General features: G+C 49.4%; 1 protein-coding gene and 1 long non-coding RNA gene across 7 annotated transcripts in view; one reads left to right on the top strand and one right to left on the bottom strand.

Annotated features, from left to right (window-relative positions):
• The window catches only part of LOC116941543 (MFS-type transporter SLC18B1-like), a 104,086-nt gene that overhangs the window by 34,003 nt on the left and 48,493 nt on the right, over positions 1–21,590 (bottom strand). For all 4 annotated transcript variants that reach the window (XR_012941551.1, XM_032952697.2, XM_076066634.1 and 1 more), the window contains 2 exons: positions 19,673–19,832; positions 8,195–8,337 (listed from right to left, as the gene is read on the bottom strand). Coding sequence is in view for 3 of the 4 variants with exons in the window: in XM_032952697.2 (XP_032808588.1) it covers positions 8,195–8,337; positions 19,673–19,832 (303 nt within the window). In the remaining variant the exon portion in view is untranslated. The remainder of the gene's footprint in view (positions 1–8,194; positions 8,338–19,672; positions 19,833–21,590) is intronic.
• LOC116941544 (uncharacterized) overlaps positions 1–21,590 on the top strand; it is a 35,630-nt gene that overhangs the window by 8,930 nt on the left and 5,110 nt on the right. For 2 of the 3 annotated variants that reach the window (XR_012941553.1, XR_012941552.1), the window contains exons 1-3: positions 8,376–8,707; positions 10,828–11,058; positions 11,801–11,885. This is a non-coding gene — a long non-coding RNA (uncharacterized LOC116941544). Of the gene's footprint in view, positions 1–8,375; positions 8,708–10,827; positions 11,059–11,800; positions 11,886–21,590 lie in introns of those variants that run through there. The other variant, XR_012941554.1, reaches the window with a different exon arrangement.

Here is a 21,590-nt window from a genome sequence, read left to right as displayed (position 1 = left end):
GAGTAGCACATCTCGTGAACCACTCCTTAAATACAAGCACACGGTCAAATACGTACATTTACGCAAGCAGGCGGTGTTCATTGTATCTACCCCAATTGATGATTATGATAAGTCTGAAATTGCCGGTGATGATGACAATGATGATGGTAGGTCTGAAATCGTTGTTGGTGGTAGTGGTGACTGATTGTTGATGATGATGGCTATGAAGATGAGACCGAGTCAACCCTGTCCAGGATTAGAACTCATACCCCACCCCACTGGGAGCCCCATAGCTTTGCGAGCTGAGCTAAATCGTGCTCTGCATTCGCAGACAACAAATGTCAGCTCTCTGCGAAGAGGTCTAAATTCTGGGCAACGCAGGCGGGGGGCGAGGGACGCCCGCTGAAGCAGGCGGTCCACACCGCACTACATGGCACAGGCGCCACGCCGAGCGAATCCCATGGCATTCTGTCGGCACGTTGGACGCACAATCCAGAGGTCGCCAATTCGATCTCTGGGGCGTGGCAGTTCAAATACCCCCCCCCCCGCCCTCTTCCCGCCACGGTCCACCCAGCCAGCCTGAATGGGTTCATCGCAATTAGCCGATGGCAGGTCGCGCGTGGTGGAGCAAAGCGTGGGCACTTCTGCGTCTTCCAAGACATCTGGGGTAGGAGGCCAAAGTAGAAACCCAGCAGTGTGGCTATGCGGAGTTCCCTCGAGCCAAGCAAGTGATCGCTCGGGGCTGCACCTTCACCCTTGTCACCTCTGATCATCGCGGAAGTCGGGGCCCTGTCCGTTTGTTACACCATTTGCGTTGCGCAGGCCGACTGGCGCTCGGGGGGGGGGGGGGGTGATAGAGCCATGGTGGCGAGATGTGAACTACCCCGCCAGGTACGCAGGAGCGCGTGGGTTCAATCCCAACCCTGATGCCCGCTATATAGTTGGAGTTTGGATGTTCTCTTTCTTTCTCCGTGGTCGCGTGGATATTTCTCCGGGTCCCCTGGTTTTTCTCTCTATAATTTAGAATCGACGTGCGTTTAGAGTATTTGTTTGGTGTACATTTCCACGTGATAAGCCACTTTTTTTAGCTAATTGTGGACAGGTCGCTTCTGAAAAAGAGCCGTATAGCTCAGTGGGCTTTAGTTTATATCGACCTCTGTCAGAACAGCAGCTAGGAAGGCGGCACCACGAGCCGAGACGTCAAATACCGCATCTCCCAGCCGCGGGATTTCTCCTGGGTGCAGCGGTGCTTGCGTGGGTCATGCTCTGCTTCCCCGTGACGTGACGAGTATGCCCTGGGACGAGGCTCACTTGGAACACGCGGGGGGCTCTTTTCTGCCTCCTCAGCCGATGAGATTCCGCTCGCCATAATGGCAGCGTCGTAACGGCAGCGTCGAGAGCCGGGGGCAGCATTGGAGGGTTTCCGCAGGTTGCGAGGATTCTACTACGCACTGACACGGTGTGAGTGTGCTGGAAGAGTGAGGAGCAGTGGTGCAGCGGTTAGCGCGCTGCGCTATGATCCTGGCGACCCGAGTGCTCACGACCACCCGAACACAGGTGACGATTATCTGAATCGGTCCTGGGCCTCCCAAAGGTCCACTCGGTCTCAAATGAGTACCTGGCGTGGTGTATAAACAACGCCACTAGGGAGACAGGAGGCCTGGTGTGGTGTATAAACAACACCACTAGGGAGATACAGGAGGCCTGGTGTGGTGTGTAAACAACGCCACTAGGGAGACACAGGAGGCCTGGTGTGGTGCTGGCCACCCACCCCTTCGTGTGTCGTGTCGGCTTTCATAGGTGCTACTCACTAACAGCCCTTGCCCCCAAAAGTTTGTTCAAGGCTATATGGGGGATGCTTGTCTCTGCTTGCTGGGAGGGTGTTACACGTTACAGAGTTTAGTATCTATGGATACGTTTCAAACAAATTAAACTAAGAGCCCATGTCTAGATGAAGCCCTCCCCACATCATGTCAGTCATGGGTGTTATTTAACCATATGTTACCATGCTGGCCTCTAAAGGGTTTATGAAGAGGGACTTGCCCAGGACCGGTCGGTTCAGACACCACTGTCATTAGCCATGGCCAGGAGTTCAACTCGGGGAACCAGGTTCATAGTGTAACGCGCTAACCACTGCGCCACTGACTCACTGCCGATTTCGCAATTGCGGCGAAGCAACGGCACACAGGTCACAATATTGTTGGGGGATTCCAAATGTCTAACAAAGCCTTAATTCTCCGAAAAGGAAGTTCTCTTTAAAACAAAGCATGGGAAGGGTCGCAAATGCGCCGCTCCACACACGGCATGGCACAACGCGCATTGTGCCCCATGCAACGTTGAACACCAACATCCCAGCACCCAGCGCCGACACCACGTGGCACCCACAGGGCCCGAATTTACGGCGAATCTGTAGCCCGGTTTGACTAATAGTCACTAATAGCTTTTCTCTCAAATCCTCCCCGGTATTGATGCCCTCCTTCATTTGATATTTATGCCGCTGCTGCTGCTGCCGCTGCCACGACAACAGCTGATCCTAGGACTCGTCCCCAGGTTGCAAGCTTGCGAAAAAGTGAATTCGTCGTAACGAAGTAATGTGCCTCGTAGCATAAATCGACGTGACTCAAAAATGGAACAATTGTGATTCACTGACGCTGTCAATGTGATCTGCAAGTAGCCTGACAAGAGTTCACTGCATTGTTCATGAGCACTGCTCCATAACAGAAATATAGAGGATGCGCAACATGCTTCTGGTGAATAATTACCCTTCTTCAGAAGTGGGAATTCAGAGAGAATGGCTGAATCATAGTTGGAAGATCACACTTCACGCTGCGGCCCCATAAAAAAAACTGAAGAGAGTTGACGTGAACAATTCCGAATTGGGTACGAGCAGCTTGCTCCACGAGCGGATAGCGAACAGAAAGCGAATCCGATACAATGTGGATTTATAATGCATCGAAATTAAATCTTATCTCAAGACGCCGCAGAGCAATCGGTGTCCATGTGTATTTTGTAGATAGGCAGTCGGCCACAGGCAGAGGATAAAAGGAAGCTTAGAGCCTGGACTTGAACAGCGGCAGGAAGTCGACAACACGGACGGCGGGGGGAAGGGAACAGAAATAAAAAACTTAACTTTTTTTATTTTACCAGGTAAGGCCCACTGAGCTAGCCAGCTATTTTTCGGAAGAGACCTGGCCACAAATGACAGCTCGAAAAAGTGGCTTATCACGTGGAAATTTATTGCAGCCAAATACTCTGAACGCATCTTGATTCTAAATGTGGAGGGAAAACCCGGAGGACCCAGAGAAAAATCCACACGACCATGGGGAGAACATGCAAACTAGAAATATACAGGCGTCTAGGGTTGGTATCGAACCCACGACCTCCTTCATACCAGGCGAGGGAGATAACATCTTGTCACCGCGGCACTCCAGAAGAGAAATAAATTTTGTCATGTGTATCCAATTTGACGGCAGTGAATTATGGGAAAGCAGCTGTCATGTTGTTGGTGTATTTTCACGAATTAATGGAGTCGTGGAATCTGCCAATGTGTGGCTGGTGTCGACTCCCAAATAATGTTTATGTGATTTTGAACATCAAAAAGCTTCAACTAAAATATTATGGGGAAAGTGCACACTATGTATTTTCACTTTCTCACACAGAGACAAGGATCCCCCAGTCTTATCGACTACCGAGGTGAATGCTGTTAGCTAACAACTATTAAGGCCTGTAAAACCTATACAAAGTGGTGTGGCAAACACTTCACCCAGCCACCTTTACCTGTCTCGTGCTCATGTTCAAACAGTGCACCAGGCACTCATTTAATGCCGAGTCAATCTACGGGAGGCCTGGGACGGCTTCAGATACCACTCAGCACTGAGGTGCATAGCCAGGAATCAACACTCAGTTTCCTGGAACCGCTATGGCTCACAGTCTACACCACTTCTCTTCATGCTACAACCAAAGACAAAGCTCCTCTGTATAGTCTTCAGCAGACTGTTGGGGCAAGTGCTGTTAGTGAACTGCCTATGAAGGCCGGCACGGCACACGAGTGGGTGGGTAGGCAGCACCACGCCCGACCGCCTTTGTCTCCCTAGTGGTGATGTTTACCCACTGTACCAGGTACTCATTTGAGGCTGAGTCGACCTAGGAGAGACCCAGGACCGGTTCAGATAATCGCCACCGTTGTTGGCCTTGAGTTGGAATCGAACCTGGGTGGCCAGGTTCGTAGCGCAGCACGCTAACCACCACAGTACCACTCCCATAGTAAAACTCCCAACCAGACAAAAACCTACACGCATGCCTCACATATTCCAATGCACTCATTAACTGACAAAAAAAATAGCCAACGCAGGAGCATTTACTGACACGGAAGTCCACACACATGCTCGGAGAATATTCGTTCTCACATAAAATATAAAGATTCAGCATTTAGCGGGATAGACCTATGGGGTAAGTATTGTCAGTGAGTGCCTACTAAAGCCAGCATAGCGTATAATAGGGTGTTGGAGCCGGTGCCAGACCCAACCTAATTTGTCTCTTCTTTCTCTGCGTTGGCCGCAACACATCAATTATTAATTTTAGGCTAAGCCAACCTAAGGGAGGTTCAAGTCAGGTTCACACAAATGTGCAGAGAAATACATAATTGTGCACACGCACACAGACACGCACACTCATCGGCATACAAAGAAACACCTACACTGACACGCACACTTGCACGCACACGCACAGCTACAAAAGATAAATATCCATGTACAGTATTACGATGCAGAGAGGGTTGGGGCAAGTGCTGTTAGTAAGCACCTAATAAAGCCGAAATGGTGCAAAATGGGGAAGTGTGGCCAGCACCACTCCCGGCCGCCTTTGTCTACACCGTGTTGATATTCACACACGGCAGTATATACCGATTTAAGGCGGAGTAGACCTAGGGGAGAGTCGAGACCAGTTCAGGCATAACACGCCACTGATTTCAGCCGTAGCTGGAAATCAAACTCAGGCAGCGGAGTTTTTTTTTGTTTAACCACAGTGTGGGAACCACTTTGACACTGCTCCTCCTCTCTTACATACACCAAGGTGCTCACACACAACAACAACAACAATCGCCATTCGCCACTAAGTGGCGGTGACGTCACCACGGCGCTTGTGCCAGGCCATGTGCACGTTGAGGCCACGTGAAGTGTCGAACGCCCGCTAGCAGGAGGTCACGGGGCAGACCCAGCAGGTGCCACGGGTCGACTGACATAGACACACGCACACACAAAGATCCCGCCGTATAGCCTGAACAGACTGTTGCGACAAGTGCTGTTAGCGAGCAGCACCTATGACGGCCGGCACATTACACGAGTCGTGTTTTTGTTTGTTGCGGTTGCACCCGATTCAAGAGCCGAATGTCTCACAGGGCTACACCAAATTAGTGAAACTGAAAACTGAAAAACTGAAAAGAGTCGGTGGGTTGCCAGCACCACGTAAAGTCCTGGTCACAAAAGCAAAGTTTGTGGGGAGTAATAGCCATTTTCTGTACTTGTGAGGCATAAGCAATTAGGAAAGAACACTTACTACCCAGGAACAAAATGGGTTTTTTTTGTTCCACAGTGTAATCGTCACTCGTGTTAGCCGTTATAGGGAAATCAACTCGGATCGTCAAGTTTGAAGCGCAGTGCGCTCACAACTACACGCGCACTCACACATACACTCAGAAACAGGGGCGGAGCCAGGGGGGTGACAGGGTAGACAATTGTCACCCCAGAAAAAAATTAAAAATCGAAAATCTGAAACATTCTGCATATAAGTGTACGACACTCGGTCTGGCGGACTCCGTTCAACTGCATTGTCAGAGTGTGTCGCCAACCGATGGCGTCTAGTTCAACAGCCTGACTCTCTAATCATTCTTGACATTAACATTTGTTGAATGTCACCCCGGGCTGAAATCCTGGCTCCGCCCCTGCTTAGAAATAAACACACATTTGGCCAGCATGATTAGTCATTATCTTCTATGATGAAACTAACATGTCAGTAAGAGGTATTTAAATATGACTGATTGTACCAGAAATGCGTTAATAGACATGTATTGTTACATATTAAAGCTGCATAATCCAATTTAGGAATTGTTTTAATATGTGCATCCATTGCTGTGTTGTACCCAGAAACAGACTGTAGGTTCCTCGCCTGTTCAGAACGTTTCGAGTTGAGATTGTTGGTCAAACAGCCGAGCTTCGCTCCCACGAAGCACAGCTCAGCATCAAGGCCCAACCACGATCGTAGCCAGTAATCGCATCGATAAGATCGTGAGATCGCAACAGCTCGCTCGTGGCCTCTGCATCGTTTCTATCCGTCGGCCAGATCCCAAAAACTTGCGCAGAGTTGAGACCAAGTCCTTCAAGGGCCGCACTCCTCTTCACAGTCCCACCATCACCAACCACTGGCGCCTGGCCTCAGGCGTTCCGCTTGGTCCCCAACCTCTGGGCGCCACTCCCAATGCCCGTCCCAGTGACCTGCCCCACCACCGGCCGGCACGCGTGTGTACGTCGCGTGTATGTATGTTGAGCTTCTTTCGCAACGTACGTTCCCAACTGTAAGACTTGCTGGGACATTGAAAATCCTGGCTTTTGTCAGTTGCTTAACAATTCGGCAGACATGCAAGACAACGCAATGCCTTTACACTGCAATTCTCCCCTATTCTGGCATTTTTTAGATAGTCTTCATCCCAAATGACGCGGTCTTTTGTACCTAAGAGTTAGCAATCCTATGACACTTGTGCACACGTGAATTCGCACGCCAGGTCAAGAGGTTATTGCGGTCAATGAAACATGACTCTTTCGATCCCTAATGATACGTACATTGTCTCAGCTGTCGCCGAGTCTCACTGCCACCACCTGGCTTGAGGTTGCTCTCTCGTTCCACAAGAGCAGCACGACTAATCGTGCGCACACTTTCCAGCGTCCTGCGACGTGGTCTCGTTCGAAGTTATACGCTGTTGTATGTACATGTATGTTGAACTTCTTCCGCACCGTACGTAGCCAACCACGCTAATCGGAGGTGCGGAGGGAAGGACAGCAAACTAAACGCAAAAATCAGTTTTAAATAAATTAGTTTTAAATCTCGATGATTTCAAAGTGCATGGCTCCAGTGGCTTCCTAATATCGGAAGGAAAAGCATTCCAGCCGGCCACAGAAGCACATCCGAAAGCACGTGATGCGCTGACCATCTTTGTTCGATGGCTAGCCAAAAGCTGCTGTGAGGGTAACCGGAGTTTGCGTGATGTGTCACGTGATGACACGTGCCCCACTCGTAGCGACCTCCTGATCGCGCCTGCCACGCCAGTCCTGCCTCCAGATGCCCTTCCCAACGTTTGATAAAGGAATTCAAAACATTCCCCGCATATGGTTACGCCACCATCCCACTATCATTCCACGTCAGCTCCGGGTTCGGAGGTCGTCAGTTAACGTGTGGGTCCACTTCCTGATGTCACCCCCCCTCCCCCCACCATCAGCATTCCCACATCCGTCTTTGTCTTCCTTTTGCCTGTCTGGCTTCGATGTTTCCAAGCAGAAGGTATGGCAGTCGGGCTCCCCGTGAGCCCCGCACCACGACCGTCACCTCATTGTCGCGCAGGCGGGCGTTACCGTGCGAGCGGCCGTCTAACGCATGACGCGTATGAGGCATCCCACCTCTGTGCGATCCGCCAACCCCAACACGCGCGTTGCTGCACCTACGTAGTGGAAGTGTTGAAATCGCCGCTCTGTGCTTGCGTGTGAAGGCGGCAATGTGCTCACGAGCTAAGGTCCACTCTCGAGATCTGCTGGCTACGACAAGAGGGCTTCAGGAGAGAGTTTGTGTAGTTTTGCTATTCCTCCCCCATTAAGGTAATGCAGACTGCAGTGGTTTTACTATATGTATCTATAGTTTGGGTTGCATGGCGACAATCACACTCCCGTGGCTTGTCTTTAACGTAGTGTATCTCAATGGGTCCCTATGTATTTCCCGCCCACCACTGATTAGTACGGTGCAAAATAAGCTCAATATACATGCCTGCTATGAGTCTCTATGGGTTTACTCTGTCGTCCATATTTTGCGATGCATGGCCACAATGGTGGCTCGCCTCTTTCATTTTCCTATTCGTGAAGGAGACGTGCCCATCGGCCTGGGGGGTGGGGGGTGGGGGGGGCTCAGACTCGGACGCAGAATGAGCGTGCGTGTCGGCCTCGGGACTGGGAGCGACCTCTGTGTGCAGGAAGATGGTCATGGTCGGACGCAGGAAGCTCATGGAGGCCGCGGTGGTGCACACGAGCAGCGACGTGATCGCGATGGTCGGGACCCGCAGCAGCTTCACATAGCCGCCTGACTCGGGATCCGACTCGGTCACTGCGGGGTGGGGTGGGGGGGGGGGGAGGTGGGAGGAGACTCGTGGTGACACGGCGCAACCGTCGTTCGGCAGCGTCCCCCCACAACCTGGGGAGTGTGGAATTTCCACCGTTTGGCTGGGGGCTGCCGAATTAAATTCAGCGCCATCCCACGCTCGTTTGAGCAGGAGCGCGGTTTTACCGTTGAAATGCTTTACAGCAGCGGTTGTGGGGAACCATTTCCTTACCGAGTGCTGAATAGGACTACTTTCAATTAAATACCGCTGGCGCGTTCCAAATCAACAGGCATCTCGGTCACTGCAAGGTGCCCCTTGGAGTCGCAGAAGTGACTGAGCGCGGCGCTCAAATTAGAAACTCCACGTGCTTGTCAGGTAAAACATATCCCCCCCCCCCTGCTGGTCACCGATCGGTGCGGCTAGAACGCTCGCAGCGACGGATATCATTTGCTGGCCCGCCGCGAGCCATGCCAACGGAGTCGCAGACGGCGCGGTGTCGCGACCCGTGGCTTACACGGTAGAAGGCTCACTGTAACCTTCTGGAAGGTGGATTACTCAATCGACCGTTGCACCGTTACACCTTTGCAAAACCGGGTCCTTCGCGAGGGCTCCTACACATACGTTGTCGGCGGCGGCGGCGGCAACGTCGGTGGCACACCGCAGCAGTTTGCGTATTTTTTCATTTCTCTCAGAGGCTCGCGGTTCGATCGTTTTCAGAATGTGTAGCAGCCAAATGCTCTAAACGCGTGGTGTTCATTCTAAATGTGGAGGGGAAAACCGGAAGACCCGGAGAAAAATTCCACGTGATCATGGGGAGAGAGCCATGCAAACTCCAAATATACACCAGGCGTCAGGGTCGGGATCGAACCCACGAGCTCCTGCATACCAGGCGAGGTAGTTAACATCTCGCCACCGCGGCGCCCCATTAACACTGGGGGTGCATACACCAAAAAGTACTCGGTGCCGTCTGCTACGCAGTGGAAGGTTTAAGATCCCGCATTGTAATTAAAAAATTAAAGGGTGGGTAGGCCACGTGTGCCAGCATCACCGTCCAAATTTGTGAAATTCGACAATTACCTGAAAATCACTCAATTGGGGCCATACGAAGACTAATGCCCCAGGTCACTCTTTGCAAATGAGACTCTATCCTGGTCTCTTGAGTTCTCCTGACCTAATTAAAACCGAATAGACCCGAGAGCTGAGAGGCGCGTTGAACATAACCCACCGCAGAGTACGAGCAGCATCACCTCATCAACCACACCCTGGCGTTGCACGCTAATGCAACCTCCTTCGCATACACGCAACGAAATAGATTACATTTAGACTTGCAAATGTACGTGGTGTAACGCGGCATGCCCTATTCATGACCATCCCCATGTTTATTTCAGCACGCGCACTAAACACCTCAGCAGTTGTTTGTGTTAATACGCCAAGCGGGTGCACATGGACACAAAGATAAAGATCCCCCGTATAGCTTCACCAGAATGTTGGGCAAGTGCTGTTCACGGAGTAGTGCCTATGAAGGCCGGCATGGCACACGAAGGGGTGCGAGGCCAGCACCACGCCCGGCCACCTTTGTCTCCTTAGCGGCGATGCTTAAACATCGCACCAGGAACTCATATGAGGTTGAGTCAACCTAGGGGAGGCCCAGGATCAGTTCAGATTATTATAACTGCTGTCTGTGGCCATGAACGGGAATCAAAGTCGGATGACCGTGTTCGCAGGGCACTGCGCTAACCACCGCACCACCCGCATACACTCGCGAAGAAAAAAATTGCCCCGAGTCCAGCTTCATATTTCATACGAGAGTGCAGTTAATTAAGGCCCCAATATAATTTGTCACTGCTGCTACGAGGCATTGGTTATTAATGATTGCACTGGGATCCTGAAATTACTCAGCAACATCAAAACTCGTCGTGACGTGAGCTATAATAAGGTTATTAGCTGGCCGGCAAATACCACAATATCACACCCTCAAAATACCGTACTCACAGCAGGGTTGGAGGATAATTTAATTCAGACTTAAAACTCTCCGCAACATTTGGAAACGAGAGATACCCAGTCGGTCTCAGTGGATTACGGGACTCACTTCCGTGCGGGGGCCATGCAGAGACAAGCAAAAAGATTTGTTTTTGGAATCGCATCAGTTGGCTACGTACGGAGCGAAAGAAGTCCAACGTACAATCGACGTCTGGATTCTCCACCAAACGGAGTTGACGTGACCCAAAAAATGCCCGGGCTTCGTTTGGGTGAGAGCCGGCGTTGACGCCACGGATTCATTCCGCGGCGCCGTTACCGCGACCGCCTGCAGCGCCGCTGCGCACCGGTCAATTTCACCAAAATTCCCGCTACGATTTTATCCCAACCCCCACAACCCCCCCCCCGCCGTGTAAGCTTCTGCGGGCTCTGTCTCTTATCGGGGCAGGCTTACCTCGCAAAGCCAGGCCTAATCTTACGTGTTTGTGTGTATATATGGACATATGTCTCTCTCGCAGCACGGCCGTTTAAAAGGCGCCCCATGGCACAGAGCGGGTGAAAGGAACCCGCGCCGACCTCGGCTCCCCCGGGCGGCACCGAGGCGGAGGAGGCGAAGGTCACCGCGGGGTTCCTTACCGCAGGCGACGGACGCTCATACGGACGGCGCCCGTTCGCCGACCCCACCGCGGCTGTGGGGTTGCCACCGGTGCCGGTGTTCCCGTTTGAGGGCAGCTTTCCTGGAAAAATCCGTGAGTCTTCCCAGGGCGTTACATTTATTTCATTGGCTTCTCCAGGAGTTCCATTGGAATTTACCTGCAGTCTGAGTGTAACTATTACTATTTCTGGCTTTGATCGTTGTTTGTTTTTCATTTTATCTGTATTGCGAGTGTAGTTATTGTTAGTATTGGCTTTTACTGCATTTTGATTGGATTGCACCGGTGCTTGTGAGCGTAGGTTTTTAATAATTTTTGTTACGTTAGGCGATTCGAAGAATTTCAACATGAGCGGTGCTTTATAAAAAAAATGAACGAATCTATTATTACACTAAGTAACACGATTTTTGTTCCTGGGTAGTAAGTGTTATTTTCTAATTGCTTATGCCTCAAAAGTATAGAAAACGCCTATTATTTCTCACAAACTTTGCTTTTGTGACCAGGTCTTTATGTGAAGGAAGGACACACATGCACACCACGTTTTCTCATTGAAAATAGGTTCAATTCTAAATATCACTGTCCTGGTCACAAAAGCAAAGTTTGTGGGGAATAATAGCCATTTTCTGTACTTTTGAGGCATAAGCAATTAGAAAATAATACTTACTATTCAGGAACAAAATATATATTTTTTTTTGTTACAGTGTTATCAAAATTACTTTGTCAGTTGCATGACGGTACACCAACTAGTGACGGGCGCCATGAGGTGCGGCTCTCCCCTCGTCCGGTCTCGAGAGATTCTTCTCCTCCTTCTCCTCCTCCTCCCCGTGACGCTCGCCAGAGGTTTTTTGCTCCTTAGCTGTGGCGACCCCCCGTTTGCTGTGACAAAACTCCAATCGATGGACCGTCCCACGTCTCCTAACAATGTACGTATGTATACATGGTGGACTTCTTTCGCACCGTTCGTAGCCAACCGTGCTAATCGAAGGTGGCCTAAGCATCCATTCGTTTACTCAAGAAAGCCTCAAGTGAGTCTCACGTTTTAATCTGTGGTCATAATAATTATGCCCACAAGCCCCGAGTAGACGTGTTACTTGTCAGTATCGCATGACGCAGGAAATGACCGATGTTTCAAAACTAAACTATAAACATTTTAATTTGGTCCACTGAGCTGTACAGCTCTTTTCTAGAAGCAACCTGGCCACAAATGATAGCTCAACAAAGTGGCTTATCATGTGGACATTTATAGCAGCCAAATACTCTAAACGCATGTTTTTGCGCAGTCTACAGTTGCATATAAAGCGCGTGTGACAATCGCGTGTGACAACAGAAGGTGATCACATTTCTAAGTATATTTCCTCACCAATCCGCACTGACCAAATGTGGTGAAGTATGGTCAAATGCCCTCCCACGACCCGCACAGAGTGGGTAGGCCCTCATCCAGCAGTGGCCTGACAATGGGCTGTATGTGTATATGCGGCGTGCATTTATTGGTCACATACATACACTGGGAGCACTAAAATAATGCCCCTTCCGGTGGTGCCAGTAGTCCCCGTTCCTGCTCGGGATGTAACTCCCCGATTCCTTTCCCGCCATTTGCGCATGCGGGAGGAAGCCCAAGTGACCGGGAAGAAAACCCAACCTCATAGACGAGGCGATAATTCGCACCGACATCCTCCTACATAATTGGTCGGAAGTGTGAATGGAAAATGGAGAGTTGACGCCGGCCCCACCGCCGTGCACAAAAATACCGCGTTGGGTGCGGGCGGCGAATTGGCCAGGGCGCGTTATTGCGAGATGGTCGTACACATGGCGTCACACTGCACATCTACAGGCCCCCTTGTAGCCTCATAATAATTCGTAATAAAGTTTATTTTTTTTGGGTTGGATCGCGTAGGTATAAATGCGTCGTTAACCATCCGCCACCCAGTACTGCCAAACAGTAAGGGTTTCTCACGTAAACAAAGCACACCGGTGTGTTGGAGAGTAAATCCACAACACTTACAATTCGAGGACGACGCTTCGCTGGTGATTACATCCAGCATCATCGGGCGATATTGCTAGAATTGTAGCCCTATACCAATGCTCACGTGCTTAAGTGAGCATTGTACACACTTCCAATTAGCGCGGTTGGCTGCGTACGGTGCAAAGGAAGTTCAACACACACACGTACGTACATACATTATACGTCCTTTCACACAGCGAACCGCAACCGCCTACCCAGCCCACACGGCAGGGCACCAAGAAGGCATTTGAGAACTGCCATTCGGCTTTGATGACGCGGACAGCTCAATCATTCTGAGGGTGGAGGGAGGGAAAGCGCTGCCCCTTTCTAAAAAGAATCCTCCAATTTTCTGAGACGTGCCGGCAATGAGCGTGCATCTTCCGTCATTATCCTTCACGTGAGCGGCACAGTCGGCTAAATGTATTAGCCGCCACATCTCTGCGGCCAGAGTTGCAGGCTTTGGGGAATTACGGCCTATCACGTTTTGACGAATTCTCTCGAAGAATCTTGCCCGCGTGCGCGGTTATAATTGGCGCGGTTTTCAAGGACATCGGAGAGACATCCGCATACATTTTTAGCTGAGGCACAGGCTTCGAAAATGTTATTTGTTTTATGAAATAAGTTTCTTGCATAAAGAGGAATTGGAAATCACATGTATCTGCATGCATCTCTTCGGTGAGACGTGGTTGGTAAATGTTCATTTAGAAACCAGTAGAGGGTTAATTGAAGAGATGTTTCATTTTTCTATGGGAGACATGGGTAGCCCATAGTGCAGAAAGTAGGTTGCTGACCTACCCCTGAAAAGTTTGAGTGATATCCCCTCGTGTTCGGGGGTGTTATATGGGCACTCCAATTTCCACCGACTTTGGTCAATCATCCAAAATAGCATCCTCTTGTAAACAGAAACATTATTATGAACTCAAGCATGATCACTTTGTCCTTCGCATAGCTGTGTATTTCCGATAAAAATGTTGTCCGTGATGTCGTGATAGAAAACGCAAGAGAAACACGTAAACTCGACGCCTTATACGCGACTGAAAATAAAACATACAACAAAAATTAAGTGCTAAATGATGATCCACTGACCAACATTAACTTATGATAACCCTAAATTGAACACGAGAGCTTTCGCAACCAATGTTATTATTCCTAATGGATTGTTTCGTGTCAAATTGGATTCGGAGAATGTGCGTGCAGTGTTCCCTCATTATTCACGATGAGGGGATACGTTCCGGAGACCCTCGTGAATAGCACACGCCACAGATAATGATATTGGCCTCTTTCATTAATTACTTTAAATAAATACGTAAATAAGCTATTAACTATTCTAGATTTGAAGCTTTCGTGACTGCAAGGATCCATACTCTTTGGTTCTATTCGGTAAAGTCACGTAGGTGAAAAAAATAAAACAACAAAAATCACGACGTTTTGGCCACAACACATGTGGCCTTCTTCAGGTGAAGGAACAGCAGCGGTCATTGAAGCGCTGTCGTCCCGACAGTTCTGTTCCTTCACCTGAAGAAGGACACTTATGTTGTGCCCGAAACGCCGTGATTTTTGTTATTTTATATTTTTTTACCTACGTGACTTTACCGAATAGAACCAAAGAGTAAGCTATTAACTACGTGAAAATGATCATAACACATTTAAAAAAAACACTAGGTAAATAAAAATGAATATTAAAATATTAAATAATAGTATATAAATTACCTTTATCGGATCACTTTATCTCATCTCTTTCTTTCTCCCACTCTCTCTCCATGCGGTAGTCATGTAGCATTCCAGATGCAATTCGCGGATAGCCAAAATTGCAGATACCAAGTTGTAAATAACAACGGAATACCGTATAAAAACATAAGTTTGTTCATACGGTATTCCGTTTGTTCATCACGGGACAACTTCATTCATTGGCCGTGCCGGGTGGAGGAGGGTTTACAACTCAAAATTTTATTTGCATGGCAATCCGACTCAAACATCTATCGGAATTATGCTGACTCACTCATAATAAGTCAACACTAAGCTTTCACCGAGAACACATTTTAACTTTTTCAAATATAGCTTCGTTGCTGTCAATCTAACATGGTGGGCGACCTTAACAAGGTGTTTTACAGTGCGATGCACCTTGCATTCATAAAGCATCCAAATCCAAGGAGATGTTATCTCCCTCGCCTGCTCCGCAGGAGGCCGTGGGTTCAATTCCAACCCTACGCGATTATTACCGAGGGCAACGGACGTTCACATAGCCACCACCCGTTCGCTGACCCCACTGTGGCTAGGGGTTGCCGCCTGTCCCGGTTAACCCAGGCGTATCCTCCGTTTGAGGGCAGCTGTCCTGGAAAAATCTCTGAGTCTTCCCAGGACGGTACATTCATTTCATTGGCTTCTCCTGTAAGTTCGATTATAATTTACCTGTACTGTGAGTGTAACTATTACTGTTTCTGGCTTCAATCGTTGCTTGTTCTTCATTTTATCTGTATTCCGAGTGTAGTTATTGTTATTGGATTATTCTTGGACTCCTCCGGTATTGCCCTCCACATTTAGAAACACGTGTTTTGTTTATATTTGGCTGCTACTATAAATTCCGGCACGTGATTATAAGCCACTTGGATGAGCTATAATGCGTGGCCAGGTCACCTCTGAAAACGAGCTAATCACTCGGTGGGCTTTACCTGGTAAAATACAATCGGCTAGTGTCGCATAGAAGTAGTGAGCAGCATTAGACTGGGCTAACAATGCGGTGAAGGAAAGTGTAGGGGGTATTTGAGAAACGACGGCAGAGCATGAGAGAACAGGCGGTGATCATTTTGAATAAACACACAGTAGGCTTTCGCGACCAATATCATCTATAATACAAGTGTTTTTTGGGTTAGATCGCGTAAATATAGGAATGTGACTCCAATTTTACTTCGGGAAGTAATTTAACAGGCAAACGGTGTGTGGGTGTTGTTATAAATTAGGAGAAAAAAACCACTAACTTCTACCACGTAGCTCCTTGTAACGGGTAATTATCGCTAAGTCAAAAAGTACAGCCTCAAGAGTTTTCCAGCATACATGTGTAGTGAGTCCAACTGAGTCGCAGACGTTTCTTTTAGAGGCAATACATTTATTGTAACACCGCAACACAAAGGGGTAACTGCCCCTTTACCAGATATATCTTAGGGTGGTGACCACCCAGCTAACTACACTATACAGAGGAGTTATAGCTACCAAGGGTCGGACCCTCACCCGGGTCTCCGACCACGTGGTTGCCTCGTAAAACCAAAAGCATCGAGCTTGTCGAACGAAGAGACCCCGGTCCCTCTCAGGAACCCGCCATATATCCCCCTACGATCGGGGCCGCTCCGCCCTTGGCTCCGCCCGCCTTCTCGAGCATTCTCGTTCCCTCTCGATCCTTCTCAAGAGCTCTCCCCGGACACGTGATCACCCACTAGCCCCCCCACCTGGGGCCCCCTGTGTGGACACTCCGGTTCACGTACGGGTCAACCAGAGTGTCATGGCCTGTGGCAACCCTGCCCCTGGGCTGACGCTCACACACTCTTTCTCGTGGGAGCCCCCCACCACACGCTGTACGGGCTGCTCACACTATCCCCAGTGCTCGCCAAGCCCCGCTAGGGCTGGTGTTACACACAGCCACCCACACGGTGCTGTCCACGATGTAGGAGCATTGAACGGCACGGCCCTTCCGGGCTGGCACCATACAGTGATATCCCCGATGTCACTACACATGCATGCTGTTGGCGACTACTGTGAAGAAAAGAAAACTCTTGAAGTCGTACATGCATTCCCAAGACTACGCTCCCTGCCACGCCGCACAGCACAGCCACTCTGTAGTTCCGGATTAAGAGATATATACGTAATAAAGGGGCCCTAAATAAAAAATAAAACACATAAATATGAAAACACAAATATTTAACTTCCACAGTAAAGTAATTGTATTTTTTCATTAGCTATACGACAAATCGCTAACCTTAAACACCCAGTCGTTCGTCAAAGTTGAAGGCAGTATAGTACTGTACTAATAGAGCAAGTGCAGAATCACTGAACCGGAATTAATAGCTTGATAGCATTTAGCCCAGGGCCCTTGAGAGTGTGCAGCCCGTAGCTACATATGTAGCTACTTTTGCTACTAGGATAATCCGGCACTGACAATCCGTCGTCCCCTGGCGTGCACACGAGGCTCGCCGGCAGGCGACGCATCGCCTAGCCGGCGCTTGGGCCACAGGCCACAGTACGTGGTTATGTTCACATCTCGCTGGTGTTTACACTGGGCAAGGAATGAACGTGCATGCTGAAGCTCCTTTCACACCGCACGCAGCCAACCGTGCTAACCGGAGGTGGAATCCGAGCCAATTACCTGGTTCAGGCCAGTGGGCTAAAACTTGGGGTGCAATTTTGCACGTAGATGACTCGCTGTAATCGCGCTAATTTTTCATAATCTTCCGTCATGGTCTTTAATGGGATTCCCACCGCCGCGCTCCCTTCTCTCCCCGGCCGCATGGAGGAGGATGCCCTTGGGCTGCGGTCACGCTCCACTACGTTGGAGATATATACGCATGCTGCCACCCTCGTGTTTAAATCCGGGAACAAACGTTTTGTAAGTGATCGCAAAAATATATATATACCCCCCCACCCACACATAAAAAAATCACTTACCCAAGCATTCCCAAAGTAATTTCTATTTATAACCAAGACATCCTTTTGCTGAGTGCCCAGAAATCCTTGCCAATGTCTTGTTTTTAGTCTTTTTTATTTATCTGCGGTAGCGGTGGCGGTGGCTGCGCTGCACGTGGCTGCCTGTAATCCAGCACTGCAGAGGCAGCAGCAGCGAGGGTTGGTTGATTATCGCACAAATGTTGCAAAACTCAACGACTTGCCAAGAGACGGCCGTACAGTAGAATGTGGACTGATTTCCATCTGTTCCATCAGTACGGGATTGAGTGTTGCCCCCTCGCACACGTGGGTTTTCTCCGGGTGCTCCGACTTACTCCCACATGTTTAAACACTCATCAATTTGCTGAAATATCTTACTATGTAAGGGACTGTAGAGCTTAGGCAATTGTTGGCACCGGCTCACCGCATGGCTGCCTTCCCGCGTGGCTGCGATTCCTCGCGCCTTTGAGTCGTTCTCTAGCTACCAAAAGGTGAGCGAACATCGTGCCGCATGTCGCAAGGGGAAAACACAATTCCTGGTTCTTTCCAGGAATTATCTCTCATTCAGCCCTGGAAAGCACCTCTGCACTGTTCCTACATGCCTGGCTTATGTGCCTTTCAAGTTAAACATGCCGTTAATTACCCAAGTGGCTTACGGTAATTTGAACATGACTCACATTCATTGTGTCTTTGTTTATTTACATATCAGTAGCTTTCCGTAACTTCATTTGTACTATTACTATAATCGTCTCTAAAAGAAACTGCCTTGGCCAACTTGCTCTACAGCAAATGTATTATTCAACATTGATACATGTTTGTCCATTGTGTTCGATTTCCCACAGGACACAGTTATTGTTGCTCTGATTTCTCTTCGCTTGATCTCTGAACTTACTCATAATTTGCTCTAATTTTGTAATTTTGGCAACCCGGGTCACTCTTGCAAATGGGACCCATCGGGGTCTCTTGGTTTCTCACCTGGCTATGCAAACGCAAATTAAACAAGCGCCTTGCCACCCACCCTTTCTCACGGTCCCCCTTGAGTGGGCGCTGAGGTGGCGAGATGTTATCTCCCTCGTCTGGTATACTAGAGATCATGGGTTCGATCCTCGACCCTGACGATGCCCCTATATTTGGAGCATTGAATGTCTCTCTCTGCCCGTGGTCGTGTGAATTTTTTTTCCGGGTCCTCCGTTTTTTTTTCCCCTCCGCATTTAGAAACGTGCGTTTAGATTATTTGACCGCTATACATTTCCACGTGACAAACCACTTAATTGAGCTATCATTTGTGGTGAGGTCGCCTCTGAAAAAGAGCCTACATAGCTCAGTGGGCCTTACCTGGTAAAACTACAGATTGAAAACTTATTTCTTAAAAACTATTTTTTGTGGTTAGTTTGTTGTCCCCCCACCCTACCCCACACACCTCCGATTAGCACGGTTGGCTATGTACGGTGATGAGTGTGATTGTAATTACCGGCAAAACGTCGGAATTTATAGGCAAGGCCAAACGATAGAACACAAAACACAACATAATCAATAGTGTCGTTGTGAAGAACATCAGTAACAAGAGTGAAGCTATGGATTACATCACATGAATATGAATGTGTTGTTAAACCCGCCACCACACGAAACACCCAATTAGTAAGGTTTGTCACGTAAACAAAACGTGCCAATTTTGTTACTACTTCAGCACGCCGGTGTGTTGCACAGTAAACCCACAACAGTTACAATTCAAGTACGACTTTTCACTGGTGATTACAACCAGCTTCATCAGGCTAATCACCAGCGAAACGTCGTAGTAGAATTGTAAATGTTGTGGATTTACTCTCCAACAAACCCGTGTGCTGAACTAGTAACTAATTGGCATGTTTTGCTTACGTGACAAACCTTACTAATTGGCTGTGTCGGGTGGTGTCAGGTTTAACGACACATATTCACATGACCTAACCCAAAAAAAACCTCTTATGGAAGTTCAACATCCATACATACATACAGAAAATCTCAATAGAGTTTGTGTATAGCCCAGCCCTGGATGTGTGCAAGGCATAGCGTGCCCCTCACCATCACGGGGCAGGACGCCCAGGCTTAGCGGGACGAGGAGCAGCAGCAGGATGGAGCCGAGCGCCACGAAGGGCACCTCGTAGCCCCACGCGTCGTACAGCAGGCCGCCCAGGGGTGGCCCCAGCAGCATTCCCACGCCGTTGAAAATCTCCACCATTCCCTGCGCCCCTCAACACACAACACAGGGTTTAGATTGCGCTGGTCGCGTTCGTCCGCGGAGGATTTTAACGAGTCTCAACATTGCTTCGTTGAACCGGGTGAGTGTAAGCCTTTCCCATTCCAGGACGACTGAAAATTGTGGGGTGGGTTTCCCATTCACCGCTGAATCTCGGAACGCGCAAACGGTGAGCGTTAATTTTATTTAGAGAGGCGTAGCGTTATACTCACCGCAGAGAACTGTAACGACAGGACCGCACTCTACGTTAGCTGCCGCTGTGCAACACGCCCTTCCGCATGGCCTTTTACATACGCGTACGTCATCGGAGCAGAATCCGAAGAAAGACCGATGACATACACGCCGATGACGTACACATACATACGTGTACGTCATCGGCGTGCTTGACCTGGGCCATCCAAAAATGGCTAAAGCAAAATGGCAAGACGAAGCAGAGCAGTGAAGTAAAGCAATGAGAACATGAATAAAGTTCAACCGATCGAATGTAACTCTACACCCCTGTGACATCACCTGAGTGTGAGGCTCAATCGATCGTTCCGTTACACGTGTTGAGCGATTCATTGTGAAGCCACCTTTTACTTTCGGTTGAGATTTCCGCAGTCGTGCCGTACAGCTCTCCGGCGTGATCTCGAGTTGCTGCCGCGTGCCGTTCGGAAATCGATAGAAGCTCCCGGCACGTGGAGCAAAACGTCGGACATCGCGCGGCACAACCCGAAAACTCAATGGAGAGAGCCAGCCACCTTGAGTGTATGCAGCAGCAGTGCAAGCAGCGTGAAGCGTAATTAATCAATCGGCGCTTATTTGTTACACGGAAAGTCCCGTGTAGCCAGTTGACCAGCTCTGGTTTGCAAGGGAGATCCGTGGTGCTATCAGCATAGGACAAGAACAACAATATCAGAGTGATGCTCACAGAGGAACGTCCGACAGCGGAACAGAACGCGTCAGAGGTGCGGGCAAAAGAATGTGTGCTTACGGAAGAAAAAATGAGCGCTATTCACAACATGAACAACGGACGCACACTGCACCAAAAGCAAGGTACGAGAAACAAGTAACGAGGCGATGGGAAAGGTCGGAGAGGAGGTGTGCGCGAGGCAAACTCAATCGGGCGAGTAAAACAACAACAACAACAACAAGGGGAACGCGAGAAGCAACAGCCAACGGATTTAGGTGCAGGTGCAGCGACCCAACCGTGCAAGGGCACAGCATCTCGGGGCATCGAGCGAGAGACGAGAGCGTGGAGCGACCGTCTGCCCGCACGGGGTGTGGAACTGCGCAGACGCGACATGGCAGAGGGCGTCTCTGAGTCTGGCTTTGGGCAAGCGGGGCAAGCGCGCTCTACACAAATTAATCGGCGAGGGATTAACACGCGGCGCGAAGGATTTACGTGCTAAGAGGTGGCTCAGGCGAGCGCTGTGCGGAGTTAATTGTGTTTGTGCATGCACAGTCTTAGGCGCGTATCACTGCACTTTAACCGAGAGTTTATATCGGGGGGGGGGGTGGGGAGCTGCGTGAAAACGCTTACATCGGTGCTTTTAACCGAAGCATGGCTTGTGGAAGAGAAGCTGAGGGATAGGCGCTGCCGAGTGAGAAGAGGCTGCTCGTGTGACGCCGGCACTGGGGAGATAAAGGTGGCTGGAGATGCGTGGTGCTGGTAATATAAGAGGTGCTCGGGAACAGCACTTAGGTCCAGAATACGTGTACAGCCCCTTTTTTTAATCCACTGCTGGATTAGGGCCTCCCTCA

The sequence above is a fragment of the Petromyzon marinus genome, chromosome 12 (assembly GCF_048934315.1).
Source record: "Petromyzon marinus isolate PM22_M1 ecotype Great Lakes invasive population chromosome 12, UKy_Petmar_22M1.pri1.0, whole genome shotgun sequence".
NCBI classification, from domain to species: Eukaryota; Metazoa; Chordata; class Hyperoartia; order Petromyzontiformes; family Petromyzontidae; genus Petromyzon; species Petromyzon marinus.
The sequence above is the reverse complement of the archived record's forward strand: the minus strand, read 5'-3'. Positions and strand labels throughout refer to the sequence as shown.